General features: G+C 43.3%; 1 protein-coding gene across 7 annotated transcripts in view; it reads right to left on the bottom strand.

Moving 5' to 3' along the window:
* LOC119953164 (hexosaminidase D-like) overlaps nucleotides 1-17,460 on the bottom strand; it is a 60,539-nt gene that overhangs the window by 21,134 nt on the left and 21,945 nt on the right. For 6 of the 7 annotated variants that reach the window (XM_038777101.1, XM_038777106.1, XM_038777105.1 and 3 more), the window contains exons 7-11: nucleotides 10,303-10,374; nucleotides 8,528-8,729; nucleotides 6,659-6,741; nucleotides 4,394-4,469; nucleotides 2,016-2,117 (exon numbers count right to left, since the gene is read on the bottom strand). In XM_038777101.1, the coding sequence (XP_038633029.1) occupies nucleotides 2,016-2,117; nucleotides 4,394-4,469; nucleotides 6,659-6,741; nucleotides 8,528-8,729; nucleotides 10,303-10,374 (535 nt within the window). The remainder of the gene's footprint in view (nucleotides 1-2,015; nucleotides 2,118-4,393; nucleotides 4,470-6,658; nucleotides 6,742-8,527; nucleotides 8,730-10,302; nucleotides 10,375-17,460) is intronic. The other variant, XM_038777103.1, reaches the window with a different exon arrangement.

Genomic DNA, 17,460 nt, shown 5'->3' with positions numbered 1-17,460 from the left:
TGCGGATTTCTCGGCACCTTTAGGGGCCAAGCCCTAACCTTGAGGGGCTAGGCCCACGCCGGAGTGGTTGGCGCCCCGCCGGCCGGCGGGAAAGGCCTTTGGCGCAATGCCAGCCGGGGCTGAAGTCCGCGCATGCGCCGGAGCGTCAGCTGACGTCATCCCCGCGCATGCGCAGAGGAGGGGGTCACTTCTGCGTCCGCCATCGTGAAGGCTATGGCGAACGCGGTGGGCCCCGATCGCGGGCCAGGCCACCGTGGGGGCACCCCCCGGGGCCAAATTGCCCCCCCCCCCCCCCTCCAGGACCCCGGAGCCTGCTCGCGCCGCCCGGTCCCGCCGGTAAGGTAGGTGGTTTGATTCCCGCCGGCGGGACCAGCATGACAGCAGCGGGACTTCGGCCCATCGCTGCCCAGATTTTCGCCGGGCCGGGGGGGGGGGGGGGGGGGGGTGGTGGCCCGCCGACAGGCGCGGCGCAATTCCCGCCCCCCACCGGCGATTCTCCGACCCGGCAGGGGGTCGGAGAATCCAGCCCAGAATTCACACCCATCAATAAACAATAACGAATACAATGTCAATCCTCTTGTCAATAACAATGATCCCATCCTTCCACCAAACCCCAGATATTAGCCCGCACCGCATGCTAACATAAACAGAATCAGGAATCACCCATAGTCTCCATTAACACATACCGTCCCTCTCCCCCCAACCCTCCACCACACCAGGGCACAGGGTGGAGAGGCTGCCCTCCATCCCATCAGGATCCGCCTTCGGGCGATCAACGAGGCAAAGGCTACAACATCTGCCTCCGTGCCCGTTTCCAACACGGCTGATCCGACACCCTGAATATGGCCTCCCGAGGGCCCAGGTCCAGTTTCACTGTCCATAATTCTAGTTGACCCAAGTTTGAGAACAACAGAATTGCAGAAATAAAAGACTGGCTTTTCTCACTATAGTTAATTTACTACTCTTATGTAGGTTGAGACCTGTTTTAAAATGCCAACTGGAAAATAAACCTACAAAAGATTGCCCTGTATGTAAAACAGACAGAGCTAGCACTGCATTATTAGGCAAAGTGACTGGAGCTTTAAACAGGTTAATGCCTTCATAGAACCAGTAGAAAGGGGAATTTCACACACATGTATAACATGTGCAGTCCAGTGTTACAGCATGAGTTCAGCTCCATGATATGTTGCATCTTTTTGCTGTCACACGTCACTTGGTTGAGCACAAAAAAGTCATCACAGGGAGGAAGAACTGTGTACATGGGTCTGTGGGATGTGGCGGGTGATATCTCTTTCCCTTTTGTTGTTTGGGTGCTCTTTTTTTTTTTCTTTTTCCTTTTGTTTGAAGTTGGGGGGGTATTGTTCTTGGGTTGTTACCGCGGTTGTTTGTTAATAGAGTTAAGATGTTTATATTTTGTAAAAATTTCAATAAAAATTATTTTAAAAAAAAGTCATCATAAATACACAGGCTAGATTTTGCAGCTGCTAGACATGGAATTAAAATGTGGTTCGGCTGTATTTCCTGCTGCTTATTGAACTGAATGCCAGGCAGCTGGATCATCATTTAGGCCTCAGCATCCAGTATTGTGTAGTCAATTTAGTGGAGATCCTGAGCAAAGCTTTGCAAGAAGGATCTCTGATAATTACTCTTGGGGTGATGCTCCACCTAAGTCTCGGAAACAGCTGTCAACATTTCTTTTTGTTTTAAATGGTAGATTCTTAAGGCAGTTTGATGGCTACATTTTCCTGAGGTCTGCCTTGGCAAGTCTGAAGCATCGCACCAATAGAGGCACCAGACCCCATTATTCAAAACAGACAATCCCTAGGCCAGGAATCTGCTTCAGGGCAGAGAGCATTGGCACAGTGGACTGAAATTACACCTCTCCAAAAAGCTTGAAGTCCCAAGCCTTAGTGTACAGGGAGATAGTATTCAACACTTTATACATTTTTAAAAAATCAATGTGTTACCTGCCAACATGTATGAAATTAAAAGAAAGAAAAAGGTGCAGCTCTTACATGTTTTCTTTGAGGAGTTTATCAACAGACTCCTGTAAGGCGATTATCTGAGTTACACGGTTGAATATGTCACTGCCTGGAAAATTGCCAGCATCTTCACTGCTGAAAAAAAAATACATTACCTTCCATTCAATTTAACATTTTAACTGTCAGCTGTTGCTTGTTTTTTGCAAGCCCCAAATTAATTTCAATAAACTTGTCCTGATTTTGTTTAATATTACATTTTATTGAATTGCTGTCATACGAATATGATATAATTACCAAACAAAGATTTTGACACTTTTATGGTCTATCAATCGTTGCAAGGTGGTCCATCATAAAAATGTTTAAAGAAATTGACTAATCTCATTGGAGTGGGAGTTGTAGCTTTGATCACTGCTAAACTGCATCATACCCTCCACGGCTAAAATCCCAGTGAGGGGAGCACTTCCACCCCAGGGGGGCGGGGGGAGGGTGTTATTCAACCCCTGTCCACCCCAACACATGGAGAAAACTGCCAGGTGTGGGCAACTCTAGTCCCTGGTTCAATCCTGGTGGCAGAAGAAAAATTTTAAGTCGGCATTAATTGCTCACTTAAGGGCTTCAATTGGCTCACTGCCATAAGGCCCATCCCACCACCAGTAAAATTGCAGTGGAAGGGGCAGGTAAGCAACAGGCATGCCGCCTGCCTTCAAAGACCCCTTTGGGCTGGAACTTAAACCTCAAAACTATTTTACCAGTGTAAGCATCTAGTAGAATGTTTAACAAAGCTTAATCAAAAGCTTTGTCTTTGATAATATTCAACATTTTATTTCATTCAGAATATGTTTTTTTTTAAAGGAAATGCTACAGCCATTGGGATTCTCTGTTCCTGCTGGTAGCGCACCTCTGCTCCGTGGGTTTCAGGTGGTGTGGGATGGCTTCAATGGGACATCCCATTGACAGGTGGCGGGAAGAGAGAATTCCATCGCCAGCGATCAACGCACAGCTGAGAAACACGTGGCTGGGGGACCAGAAAATCCAAGCACCAAATGTTAGAATATAGAAACAGTCTATCAAGGGTGTGCAAATGTTTTTCTCCATAAGGCAGCTTTTCTATTCTCACCCTCTAGTTTGTTTCCAAACCCTTTAATATTACTCTTAATTAGATGTAATTCCATTCTAAAGTAATTTGAGTTGTGCTAAAAAAAGGAAACATGCTATCAAAGCTTTTCATCTTGCACTCTTCAGGCTTGCCCACGAGTAATTACCAACAATAAAGGGGGAGACGCCAATTTATAATGCATGTGAAGAGAGTGGTTCACCTACATATGCTAGAAACCACATATATTCACACGTTGGGCCCTGTCCTTTGCAGACAGAAGGAACATGCCCACAAATTGCACCTTTTTCACCTCAACAAAACCTTAGAGAACAGCTATTCTGTGGTTCAATCCTCAGGGCAATGCCTTGACTAATCAGAGTTCTGTGCTACCTTCTCCATGGCAACACACCAACCAATCAGCACTCTCTTATATAGTATAAATTGTTGCTTCGCCATTACTGTTGGGAATGTCTTGTGAGCTGCCTTGATAAGTCCAATTTGATGAGTATTTTCTGCAATACTCAAGTTCGGTACTAAAGATATTTGGATTCACTATGACAGTCATTTGTGGCAGGGAATTACATATTCTAACCACTGTCCATGTGAGAAGTTTTTTCTAGATACCCTTTTAATTCCTTTTGCGACCAACTTAAATGTGGACCCTCTTGTTACCACCTTACTGACCAGTGAAAAAGATCTATCACTATTTATCTTATTGTAAGCCTTCATTTAAAAACAAATTTAGATTACCCAATTATTTTTTCTAAGGGGCAATTTAGTGTGGCCAATCCACCTACTCTGCACATTTTTGGGTAGTGGGGGGCGAAACCTACGCAGACATGGGGAGAATGTGCAAACCCCACATGGACAGTGACCCAGAGCCTGGATCGAATCCGGGCCCTCAGCGCCACGAGCCAGCTGTGCTAACTACTAGGCCGTGCTGCCCATTATTGTAAGCCTTCATAACCATAAAACTCTCTATCCGGTCATCTCTTAACCATCTTACTCCCAACGAAAAAGCCCCAACTCACAACTCTTCTTATTTTTGTAATATCTTCACAAATCTCTACCGCCCCAATTTCCATATTCTTAACTGTCCTTCCTGTAATAGATGCCTGAACATTAACAAATCCAAACAGACCAGGGCAACAATAAACCTTTGCGGATTTAAATTTGAACTTAAACTGGAGGAAATTCAGGTGGATTTTTAATGGATCATAGTTCCCTCTAAAAATGTATTTTTTTCAGATTTTATTTGTGCATTTGAAATGCAAGAGGGCAGATAATATCCAAATGAAGTCTGTTGATCAGTTACCGTGGAAAGTTCATCATCAATCCTTTGAATCCAAGACAGTTTTTCACAAATTCCTCTTCCCTTTCAGAGAATGTACCTAATTTGAAACATGCAAAATGTCATTTTTTAAAAGCCAGGGTAATAACACTTCTTGTACTAAAATTCAAGTCTGAGTTTATTCAGGGGCGTGACAGCTGGTTTGTGATGAAGAACAAGGCCAGCAACACATGTTCAATTCCGCTTTTCACAGTAACTTCATTGCAGTGTTAATGTAAGCCTACTTGTGACAATAAAGATTATGTATTTATTTTTTATTTATTCTATAAATAATGGATTCGCCTAGAAACCCATGTCAGTAGAACAATTAGGGCAGATCAAAAATCCCCATACGTATCCATCAAAAGCACAAGACGAGAACTTTAAATTTTGCCCTAAATTCGTTCTAGTTTTGCATGTACTTCATTTTGGACTAAAACGCATTATTATATTTATCTTAGATTCCTCCCGCACGTCCTATTATTATAAATGTAGCACTGATTAAAATACATGCAAAAATCGAACAACCCTGCTTTTGGACTAGGAGACAATGTGATAGCGATGCTATGACAAATGTTATTTTTTTTGGATATTAAAATGGTTTATCATTGACCGTGTGGACACTCACAGTTAGGGGCTATTCAGTCCTTGCACTTTTTCCCACTTGGCTCATATTCAAACTCTGTACTTGCACTCATATTATGGATTGGAGCAACACAGTTTATTTTTCACTCATCCAATTATACTCCAAATCTTGTCAATTAAAACTAAAGGCAAAAGTTTACATGCGTCTCTCCGCAGTGCGTATAGAGTAAAAATAAATGGTTAGAGACCACGGGATAAGCTTAGTACCACTCACTGAAAGCTGCTTGATGTTTAAGTGGCGTCAGGGTTAGAAAGTAGCTCTACCACATTAATCTGTGCACAGACATTTATTAATGCAAATTGTGACCATCAATTAAAATTTCCAGCAATTTACTGATACGTACTTCACTCCTCTCTGGAGTTAGTAATGGAAGCATTAAACACATGTAGCTTCAAATTTGTGTCTGTACAGGTGATTAAAGGCAGTGGGTTATCTGCCTTAGCTTGAATTCTAAGGCAGAGTCAAAGCAAACTTTAAAAAAGAAACACTTTTAAAATAGTGTATTTAATTTGACTACATGCATGTTTACCATTCTAGGAAGACAAAACTTGGGCTTTGGTAGGAAGAGAGTGTGGTGAATGTAATATATGTTAATATATATGTTAATTCACACTGTTGTTGTAAGCGCAGTAGCGCTGTCCTACCACTAGGGGGATTATCGCTGGGAGCACCCTTGGTTCCACCCACGACTCCTCCCCCTAGTGCAGCTGTATAAGTACCCGTGTCCAGAGTCAGCCTGGGTCACTACGAGTTCATCGACAGGTAACAGGCTGGCTCTGAAGTAAGTCGATTAAAGCCTAGATTCACATCGGAAACACGTGTCTGGTGAATTGATGGTTCCATCAGAGAGGTTGTTCAAAATGGAGGTTATTCGTTAAATAAAAAAACACTGAAACGGAGTAAACATTGTTTAACTTTGGGAGCTGATTGCCATTTATTGTGAAAGTGAATAATAGCAAAGTATTTTATTGAGTAAATAGTGGGAAACGCGAGAATTTGGTAGAAAAGGAGAAGTTATGGAACTTAAATCGCTGCTCTAAAGAAACTATCATTTACACAATGCATTCTCTTACTTGTACTAAAATCTTCCCACCTTCACTGCTGCTGTACATATGCACCTAAATCCGGAGGTGAGCAAGGCTTATCAGTGCCAAGTTAAAAATGTCTAGTATATGAAATAAACATGGTGATGACTTCCATATAAATTTCTTTCACTTGCAAAGTGGCCAAGGTTGAGGAAATGGCATTTGCAATTAGTAAGCCTGACGTTGCTTGTAACTCTGTATTTAAATGTGTATTAAACGGTAAAAACACACAACAGATTATGGATCCACGGCCCATGGTCAGAACACAGAGAATTTGGTCTACAACAGTGCTTTACAAGAATGGTATGCACTCAAGTAGTTCATTCTCAACCAAGAACAAGTGATTAAATCAGACTGAGCGCATTGTATTCCTAAATACCCATTTTTCAAAATCTACCCTTGGCTAGCAACCCGCTTGCAAGCAATGCCAAGACATCTGCAGATGCCAAGGTCTTCACAATGCAATAGCCAATGGTTGTCTAAAATATCGTTAAGCATTTAAAATATAATATGCCTTACCATTTTTCAGAGTTTGCAGACAGACTGCTAACGATGGAATCCCCACAGGAAGTAGTTCACACAAAACGGAGAAATGATCATATCTTGCAAAACAAGACAGCAGACAAAATATAGAAATAATTACTACCTAGATTATTTGTCACCAATTTGTGCGCACACCTAGTGCTGAATTTAATAGCTCCAGCTGGATAGCCGGCGGCAACGTTGCTGTGGTCATTCCTGGGAGCCCCGATGAGGCTAATTCCCATTCAGACACATATTTGTCTGCCATTGAGGCCGATGCTGCCAGCAAGGTCATTGGGAATGGTGGGCACTGCTGGCACTAACCCAGGAATGAAAACAGGGATGGATGCCCCCACCCGCCCCATGTTGGAGGAGAGGCAAGTGCAGTAGCTTCACCAGGGCCAATCAGATGAGTGTGTGAAGGGGGTCAATGTGGAGGGCAGGGCGAATCTTTTAACATGGCAGCCTTTGGCACTGGCAGGGCCCTCTGTGGGGACTATGAAAGTTTCTTCTCTAACCAGTACTGATCAGTTCTGCTTGCAAAACGTCAGCTTGGCTTATAACATGTGTTAATTTTTTTAATTAATTCCAATGTCAATCTGAATAAATAACCAGAAAGAGCAACAAGAAGACACGGCTAAAAGCAAATTACTGCGGATGCTGGAATCTGAAACCAAAGAGAAAATGCTGGAAAGTCTCAGCAGATCTGGCAGCATCTGTAGGGGGAGAAAAGAGCTAATGTTTCGAGTCCATATGACCCTTTGTCAAAGCTATAAGACGGAGAAAGTGGGAAATATTTATACCATGGAGTGAGAATGAAATTTATACTGTGGTGTGAGAGTGATAATAACTCCACAGTATAAATATTTCCCACTTTCTCTGACTTACAGCTTTGCCAAAGGATCATCTGGACTCAAAACATTAGCTCTTTTCTCTCCCTACAGATGCTGCCAGATCTGCTGAGATTTTCCAGCATTTTCTCTTTGGTTTATGAAATGAAATGAAAATCGCTTATTGTCACAAGTAGGCTTCAAATGAAGTTACTGTGAAAAGCCCCTAGTCGCCACATTCCGGCGCCTGTTCGGGGAGGCTGGTACGGGAATTGAACCGTGCTGCTGGCCTGCCTTGGTCTGCTTTAAAAGCCAGCTATTTAGCCCAGTGTGCTAAACCAGCCCCTAAGGAGTTTAAGGAGACAGGGCTTCTGCATAGATAGGTTTTTCAATTCCAGAGAAAAATCAGAAGTACTCACAGACAATAATGATCTGGATACAATAAGACATGAAATGAGACGGGAGGGCACAACAGTTCTCTGCTGTTGCAAATTGCGCTTATCGCTAATTTTAAGTGCTTTGTTTTAATATAACTGTATAGCCGCCGGAGAACAAAACTGGTTTCTCAACAAAAATTGCATAAAATTTGGTGTAGCAAACAGCGCTAATGTGCGCCTAGGAAATTCCTCTTTACTGTTTGAGAGTTGATCAATATAAAATACTCAGATTAATGCCTTCCTTTCTTTTATTGCTTCATGGGATGTAGGCTTCACAGCCAAGGCCAGCACTGGTTGCCCATCCCTAATTGCCACATCTGAGTGGTTTGCAAGACCATTTAGGAGGGCAGTTAAGAGGCAACCACTTTGAAATAGCTGAAATAGTAGGCAGCAGAACATCACACAAATGCATTTAATACCAATATCATAGAGCGGAATTTCACCCCAAATTTAATAGTTAAAACTAGGATAAAAATGATTTAAATGACTGTGAACTGTTCAACAGTTACTGAGCCAATAGAAGAAAACGGGCAGATAGGTTGTGGTGTAAACATATCAGTAACAGCGTAGTTCTGCATGTTTCGCCCTTTCTCACGTACCTTTGCCAACCAGTGAGTGCTATGCCGCACAACTGGATCGAATCCCTTGGGAGAGCTTCCGCTACCTTCAACCACTGCAGGTGATTAGCTAAGTGATAGCTAATGGGTGTTAGAGCCACAGCCGCACCTGTAGCTCCTTTGAAAGCACTTGCAAACCAAATATGAGAGAATCCAGTGCGCTGGTACTTCTGTATCAGAAGCTCTAAGTGAATAAAATTAGATTGGCATCTGTTTAGGACGCATGATTTGTCATACTATTTTTTAACACTGCCAGCATATATGGAAAAAAGTACTTGTCAAAACCTTTGAGCATAAATCCTACTGCAAAGTAATAAAGGATAGGCTGTTCTCAGCCTATTAATACGTAGCGTAAACTGTTGGCCGGGATTCTACCCCTTTACCAGCAACGGAGGTGGCTTGCCCGTCGGCTGCACCGTCGGGGAACCCGGGGGGCAGGGCTGCCTTTGGCGGGACTGGATGATTACGGCAGTGGCAAGGACCGGAAAATTATGGCCATTGATTTCAGATGCTGTTGTGTGACTATCATTTTTAATTATAAATTAATTCTCATTAATAATGCTTGCCTTCAGAAGCCACATTTTCAATGGGTTCATTTGTTTACAAAGCCAATGGCAATGCACAGTTAAAGTGCATGAAACATTAAAACGCATTAAGCAACATAAAATTATTTTAAAAGCACACAATAAAAAATGCATATTACAAGAAAAAGCAGAAAATGTTTGAAATACTCAGCAATATCTGTGGAGAGAAAAACAGAACAACAATTTCAGGTTGATGGCTTTTGATCTGAAATGGTAAAGGCCAAATATAAATAAATCTAACTATACTGTTTTGAAAAATTGTCATGACACAAGTTCTTACGAGACATAATATATAGGAATACCTTAGGCTGGATTCTCCGATCCTGCGGCTATGTCTGCAGGATCCGTCTGGTCTTACGACCAGAAACTTGGCGCTGCCCCCGCACCGATCCTCCGTCAGGTGGAGGGCTAGCAGCCAGGCAGCGTAAAGCCCCCGGCTTTATCTGCGGAGCAGGCCGGGTCCGTGGTCGCGTAACATGGCAGCGGCCGCATGCAGACCCGGCCTGCCAATAACTGCCCCTCTGTAACCAACCTCGCCACCCCCGGACCACCCCCCACCAGTCCCCTCAGCCAGCGGAACGACTCCCCCCTGACTGTGGCAGTGCTGGACTCTGTCCGCAGCCACCACGCGAGGACCCTGAGCAGTGTGAGCACGCGCGAGCGAAGGCCCCGGGGACTCGGCCCATCTGGAGCGGAGCATCAAGGGAGGGCCTCAGGTGACGTCCTGAGGCCGTCCGTATGGCATTCTCCCTGAGTACGCCTTTTTGAGGGGGTAGAGAATCGCAAAATCGGAGCTACAACCGATTCAGGCGTAAACGGGGATTCTGCGGTCAATCGCGATTTCGGAGTTGGCAATCGGTGTATCCAGCCCCTTGTCTTACCTGATGCATGACTTTCTTCAATTATAAATACAACTTACCAAACTTGTCTTTACCATATTTTATATTCCCGGTTTTGATTGGAGTAATAGCTAATAATTCACTCACTTAAACTTCGAATTCAAATTTACAATTTAACAAATTTTGAACTATTTCTGCTCAAAGATATAAAATAATGTATAAAAATACACAGCGCATGTCACTCTGTTTAGTTGCTCTACACAAAATGCCCAAGAAAAACTTGGTTAATTTTCAAATTGCTGTTGGAGATTGAAAAAGAAACAAATCAACTTACCCATGTTATGCATGTCAAAATTGGCATTATAATCCCAGATCATTGGTTCAACAAATTGACTCAACATGGATTCTAATGGGAGATAAAAGGAAAAATGCTTCAATAAGATTTGCATCAAACGGCAAAAGTAAAGCAATTTAGAAAAATGGAATTAAAAGTAAAAACAGATTTCCCCTGCCTGTTTGAAAAGGGCTAAGAATAAATATAAGTCTCAGAACTTCAGGAGTACCTTTTCAATTCTAAATTTCATTGATGTTTTTGGTTTGCTATTAAGGAAATTTGAGTAAGTCATTATTCGCGTAAAAATATGGCAATTATGTTATGATAGTCTTTTTTTAAGGAGAATAATTTTTTAAATTATTGTATTTTATGAAAACTTATCAAAATGTGAAAATTTGAATAAAAATTATTTTAAAAATAAAAAATTAATTAGAACAGCACTATACTACAAATGTATTTGAAATATTCATAATTTTTCTGGTAATTATACCATAATGATTTCAAATACTTTTCCATTGTTTTTGAAAAACTACACATCACTGCTTTCAAAATAGTTGGTCATTATAACACGGACCCTGTTTTAGCTAAACAAGTCTTCTCAGATTTCAAATTTTCACATGAATTTGGATTTTGTTCTTAATCGCAATGAACAAACCAAATTATCAATGCATTGATTCCAAAGATTTGCATCAAAAGACAAAAGTAAAGTAACTTAGAAAAATTTAATTCAAAGTAAAAACAGATTTTCCTTGCCTGTTTGAAAAGTGTTCAGAATAAATAAAAGTCTCAGAACAAATCAATAGAAATTTCATAAAATTAAAAGAAAGATTCTGATTTACACCATTTAAACATTCGAACACGATTTTTGCACTTTGATAATTCTGACACACTAAATTCATATTGTGGTACTGTATCTATTAAAGTTGGCTCTCTGACAAGATGGTAGCATGTGGTTCAGAATGACTATTTAAATCATAGAATTTACAGTGCAGGAGGCCATTCAGCCCATCGAGTCTGGACTGGCTCTTGGAAAGAGCACCCAACCCAAGCCCATAACCCAGTAACCCCACTCAACCAACACTAAGGGCAATTTAGCATGGCCAATCCACCTAACCTGCACATCTTTGGACTGTGGGAGGAAACCGGAGCACACGGAGGAAACCCATGCACACACGGGGAGAACATGCAGACTCCGCACAGACAGTGATCCAAGAAGGAATCGAACCTGGGACCCTGGAGCTGTGAAGCAATTGTGCTAACCGCTATGCTACCGTGCTACCATTTCTGTTCTGGGTGAGGCAGACTTGCAATCTGCTTCCTCACCCTGCCCCTTGAGTGGGGAAGGCAATGACAAACTCCCAAACTGCCAAGAAAGGGTGGCACGGTATTGCTGCCTCACGGCGCCAAGGACCCGGGTTCGATCCTGGCCCCGGGGGTTTGCACATTTTCCCGTGTCTGCGTGGGTCTCACCCCCCCACAACCCAAAGATGTGCAGGGTAGGTGGTTAGGCCATGCTAAATTGTTCCTTATTGGAAAAAGAAACTGCCAAGAAAATGGCTCAGAATGAAGCATCAACGGACGATGAGCCAAGGATCTGGCTTTAGACAGTGCACAAATGACATGAGATGGAAGTCTACGCTTCGAGTACAATCAGAAAATTGTGCTCCAAGTCCAATAAGTATTGTGCTTGTTAGGTTAGACTTAACGTTTCTGCTAAAATCAATTTGCATCAGCGCAATTGTAAATGTTCCAAGAATCACCACAACTGAAAGCAATTGTTTATTTTGTGTCTTTCCTTTGAAGTGCATCCTTTGATGTATTTAAGCATGGCAATGTGGTGGCATTTTATTATTGCAGTTGAAAATTGGGTTTTCAGCAAAAAAAAAAGCATTTTCATAAGAGTAACCAGTCCACCATATGAGTAACCCAATTTAAAATAACTGAAAATGAAAGAAAATGTGGAACACATTTAATTGGTGTACACTAGCCAGCTTCTCAATAAATGAAATATTGTTCGATATGAAAAAATATGCCTCCTTACTATTTAACAACCATATAATAATAATCACTTATTGCCACAAGTAGGCTTCAATGAAGTTACTGTGAAAAGCCCCAAGTCGCCACATTCCGGCACCTATTCGGGGAGGCTGGTACGGGAATTGAACTGCGCTGCTGGCCTTGTTCTGCATTACAAGTCAGCTGTTTAGCCCACTGTGCTAAATGAACCCCTATATTTACTGGTAATATTTAAATCTGTTTGTTCGAAAGGATGTAAAATTGGAATAGGCGAAATAATTTAGAAACTGGGAAAGTACGCATGTTCAGGAAAGCAAAGTTTTAGCAAGTAGAGAGAAGGTATTAACTACATCTCAAAACTGTCTGTAAAGCAATTTGGACACCCGGAGGTGAGAAATATGCTGTCGGAATACAAATCTTTTCTTTCGGCAGAAAGCTGGGCAAACTTTGGTTTCATATTAAATCAGACATTTCCCTGCATATAAAAATACTGGAATGCAATTTCAACTTTCTCCCAGCAGCTAAAACAAAGGTTAGAACCAGCACTCGGTCTGCCCCAAGGAACCAAACAAGAAATGGCTCACAAAATATCCCAGAATTAAGTAATGAAGGCAATCTGGACAATAAATAATAATAACGGAAGAGAAAATGCTGGAAAATCTCAGCAGGTCTGGCAGCATCTGTAGGGAGAGGAAAGAGCTAACGTTTCGAGTCCGATGACTCTTTGTCAAAGGTAACAGACAGAGAAAGTGGGAAATATTTATACTGTGGAGTGAGAATGAAAGATGAGTCATAGCCACAGAAACCCAGGGAAACCGGGTGCTAATGGCCACTGAAACCAAGGGGAGAGAGTGTTAATGGCAGTCCCCAGAGAGAACAAAAGATGTGAAAGGCCAAACAGCAGAGAAACTAACATCAGAGGATGAACTGCAGATGTGGGTGGAGGGGAAGGGAGAAGCAAAGAGGAGAAAGGTTAAGGAAAGGTGGATAAGATGGGGGGGGTGGTTAAATATATTAAGAAAGAAAGACATGGTAAAATATGGTTAAAATGAAATGGGATGAAAACAAATGGGTCGAGGTGGGGGAGAGCTGATCATCTGAATTCAATGTCGAGACCGGAAGGCTGTAGTGAGCCTCACCAGAAGATGAGATGTTGTTCCTCCAGTTTGGGTTGAGCTTCACTGGAACATTGCAGCAGGCCAAGAACAGACATGTGGGCATGGGAGCAGGGTCGTTTGTTAAAATGGCAAGCAATGGGAAGGTCAGGATCCTGAATGCGCACAGACCGAAGATCCTCAGCAAAGCGATCATCCAGTCTGTGTTTGGTCTCTCCGATATAGAGGAGACCACATTGGGAGCAGCGAATTCAATCGACCAGATTGAAAGAGGTGCAAGTGAAACGCTGCTTAACCTGGAATGTGTGTTTTGGGCCTGGGATGTTAAGCATGGAAGAGGTAAAGGGGCAAGTGTTACACCTTCTGCGATTGCATGGAAAGGTGCCATGGGTGATGGGAGAGGTATTGGGTATGGTGGAGGAGTGAACTAGATTATCTCGGAGGGAACGCTTTCTGCGGAATGCTGACAGAGGGAGTGAAGGGAAGATGTGTAGATGTGAGGATGAGGGGGACTCTATTCTTGTTCTGGGAGGGAGGGGACAGGGCAAGGGAAGTAACGCGGGAGATGGACCGCACACTATTGAGGGCCCTGTCAACAACTGTAGGTGGGAAATCACAGTCGAGGAAGAAGGAACACATTTTCAAAGCACCATTTTGGAAAGTGGCATCATCAGAACAAATGCGGTGGAGGCGAAGGAGTTGAGAGAAAGGGATGGAGTCCTTACAGGGTGTAGGGTGTGAAGAGCTGCAGTCCAGATAGCTGTGGGAGTCAGTGGGCTTGTAGTGGATATTAGTGGATAGTCTATTGCCGGAAATGGAGACAAAAAGATCAAGGAAGGGAAGGGAAGTGTCTGACATGGATCAGGTGAAAGTGATGGAGTGGTGGAAACTGGAAGCGAAGTTGATGAATTTTTCCAGGTCTGGACGAGAGCATGAAGCAGCACCAAAATAGTCATCAATGTATCGGTAAAGGAGTTGTGGGAGGGGGCCCGGATAGGCCTGGAACAAGGAATGTTCCACATACCCCATAAAAAGGCAAGCATAGCTAGGACCCATGCGGGTACCCATTGCTACACCTTTGATTTGGAGAAAGTGGGATGAGTTAAAGGACAATAAATAGATTGCCACAGAAACACAGCACAACCTGTGAATTAAAAAGCAATGAAAAACCTGTCAAAGTAAAGAATGGTGACTGTGTTGTGTATTAGAGGTACTGCGCTAGACAAAGGTCAGCAGATCCCCCGGAATCGTATTAGAAACGATTTGATGACAGAAGACATAATTTTAAATTGCGAAGACATTCGCACATATTTGCATCCTTGACTATATTATAGTCACAGCATATAAAACGTCTCTGCAACACTTACAGCAGACAAAAGGGGTGGCACCAACAAACGTCTGCTCAAAATGGTGCCAGTTGTGACAGGCTTGCGTCTGAGTCAGAGGTTTGTGGTTTCAAGTTCCCAGAGATTTGAGCTCAAAGCTCTAGCTTGGCACTGCAGTGGAGTACTGAGAAGGTGTTGTAGAGGCAGAGATGCCATCTTTTTGATGAGACTTTAAAATGGAGGCTCCACCTGCCCCGTCTCAGCTGGATGACATAATTCTGAAGAAAGCAGGGCAGTTATGCCTGGTGTGCTGGCCACTATCTGTTCTTCAACATCACCAACATAGGTTATCTGGGAATGATCACCTTACTGCTTGTGGGAGTTTGCGGTGCACAGATTCATTACCACACTTCCTACTTCACAACAGCAATTACACTTTGAAAGTAACTAGCTGGCTGGAAGTAATTTGGGACATATTGAGATTGTGAAAGATGCTATATAAATGCAAGTCATTCTACTTTCGTGAAAATAAGAGCAGAAAAAAAAAGTATTCAAAGCTGCACCACGTGCTCAAATAGTAACAATGGAGTAGCACATGACCCTGAGCTGGCAGTCTTTCATGTCGTGAGATGGTGGTCGGTGCCTTGGTGGTCAACTCTTATGTTAAACATCGCTTGATGTATCTCAGCCAGTCCACTCTGCGTAGCATTCTCTACACCTGCAGAAGACTGTGGGCAGAGAAGGTGTAGAATTGCTGGATCCTATTTTCTCTGAGCCCTCTTATAATAATAATCTTTATTGTCACAAGTAGGCTGACATTCACACTGCGATGAAATTATTGTGAAAAGCCCCTAGTCGCCACTTTCCGGAGCCTGTTCGGGTACACAGAGGGAGAATTCAGAATGTCCAATTCACCGAACAGCACGACTTTCGGGACTTGTGGGAGGAAACCCACGCAGACACAGGGAGAATGTGCAGACTCCGCACAGATAGTGACTCAAGCTGGGAATTGAACCTGGGAACGTGGCGCTGTGAAGCAACAGTACTACCCAACTGCCCATCTTTTAGGCCAGTTAAGCTTTACATTCTTTTCGTCTCTTCTGATGCCCCTCCAAGTAATCGGTTTCCAAAATCCCGGCCTTCGTATCTCATTTGCAGCTGTCTGTGTAGTGGAGCTGGTGGAGTAGCGGTATTGTCACTGGGTGAGTAATGCACTGGAGACCTGGGTTGGAATCCTAACACAGCAGGCGGTAGAATTTGAATTCAATTTTAAAAATCGGGAATGTCTAATGATGAACCATGATACCAGTGTTTTGAAAAAAGCTGATTCACTAATGTCCTTAGGGGAGGAAATCTTGACATGACTATGGACTCACTGCTGCAATGTGGTTGATTTTTAAAAGCCCGCTGAAATGGCCTAAGCAAGCCAATCAGTTCGATCAAACCACTAAAAGGTCTCAGAGGAAGAAAACTGGATGGACAACTTGGCATTGACTGAGGCACTGGAGACAATGGCAAACTCAGCCCTTTCAACACTGAAAAGTCCTCTTTACTAACCTCAGGGGGGTTGTGCCAAAATTGGGGGAGCTGTCCCACAGAAAAAGTCTGACCTTGTCTATAAGGTATGATTTAATGAGTATGACTATGTCCCAGACACCACCATCACCAGGTCTGTCATGTCCCAGCAAAGGTGGCTGCACAGTGGTATAGACTTGTCAATATCGACTCAGGTCAAATATGGGTAAGGAAATCTTCCCACGATTACCACGTACCTGTCACCGAACCTCAGTTTGGGTTCCGCCAGGATAATTCAGCTCCTGACTTCATTACAGCCTTGGTTCAAACATGGATACAAGAGCTGATGGAGAATTCAGAATGTCCAATCCACCCAACAAGCACGTCTTGCAAGACTTGCGGGAGGAAACCCAAGCAGACAGAGGTGAGGTGAGAGTGACTGGTCTGGACATCAAGGCAGCGCTTGATCGAGTATGGCATCAAGGAGCCCAAGCAAAATTTGAGTCAATGGGAATCGGGGGAAAACTGTCCGGTGGTTGGAATCATACCAAGCACAAAGGAAAATGGTTCTGGGTGTTGGAGGTCAGTTCGCTCAGTTCTAGGACATCACTCCAGGAGTTCCCCATCATCTTCAGCTGCTTCATCAACTTTTCTTCCATCATAGGGTCAGAAGTGCGGATGTTCACTGATGATTATACAATGTTCAGTACCATTTGCATCTCCTCAGACACTGAAGCAGTCCATGTCCAAATGCAGCAATCATAGATATATCATAGAATTTACAGTGCAGAAGGAGGCCATTTGGCCCATCGAGTCTGCACCGGCTCTTGGAAAGAGCACCCTACCCAAGGTCCACACCTCCACCCCATAACCCAGTAACCCCACACAACACTAAGGGCAATTTTGGACACTAAGGGCAATTTAGTATGGCCAATCCACCTAACCTGCACATCTTTGGACTGTGGTAGGAAACCGGAGCACCTGGAGGAAACCCATGCACACATGGGGAGAATGTGCAGACTCCACACAGACAGTGACCCAAGCCGGGAATCGAACCTGGGACCTTGGAGCTGTGAAGCGGTTGTGCTAACCACAATGCTACCGTGCTGCCCACCTGGACAATATCAAGGCTTGGGCTGACAAGTACCATTCACGCTACACACGTACCAGGCAATGACCATCTCCAA

This window comes from Scyliorhinus canicula, chromosome 18, assembly GCF_902713615.1.
Source record: "Scyliorhinus canicula chromosome 18, sScyCan1.1, whole genome shotgun sequence".
Taxonomy (NCBI): Eukaryota; Metazoa; Chordata; class Chondrichthyes; order Carcharhiniformes; family Scyliorhinidae; genus Scyliorhinus; species Scyliorhinus canicula.
This window is presented reverse-complemented; position numbering and strand designations above follow the sequence as displayed.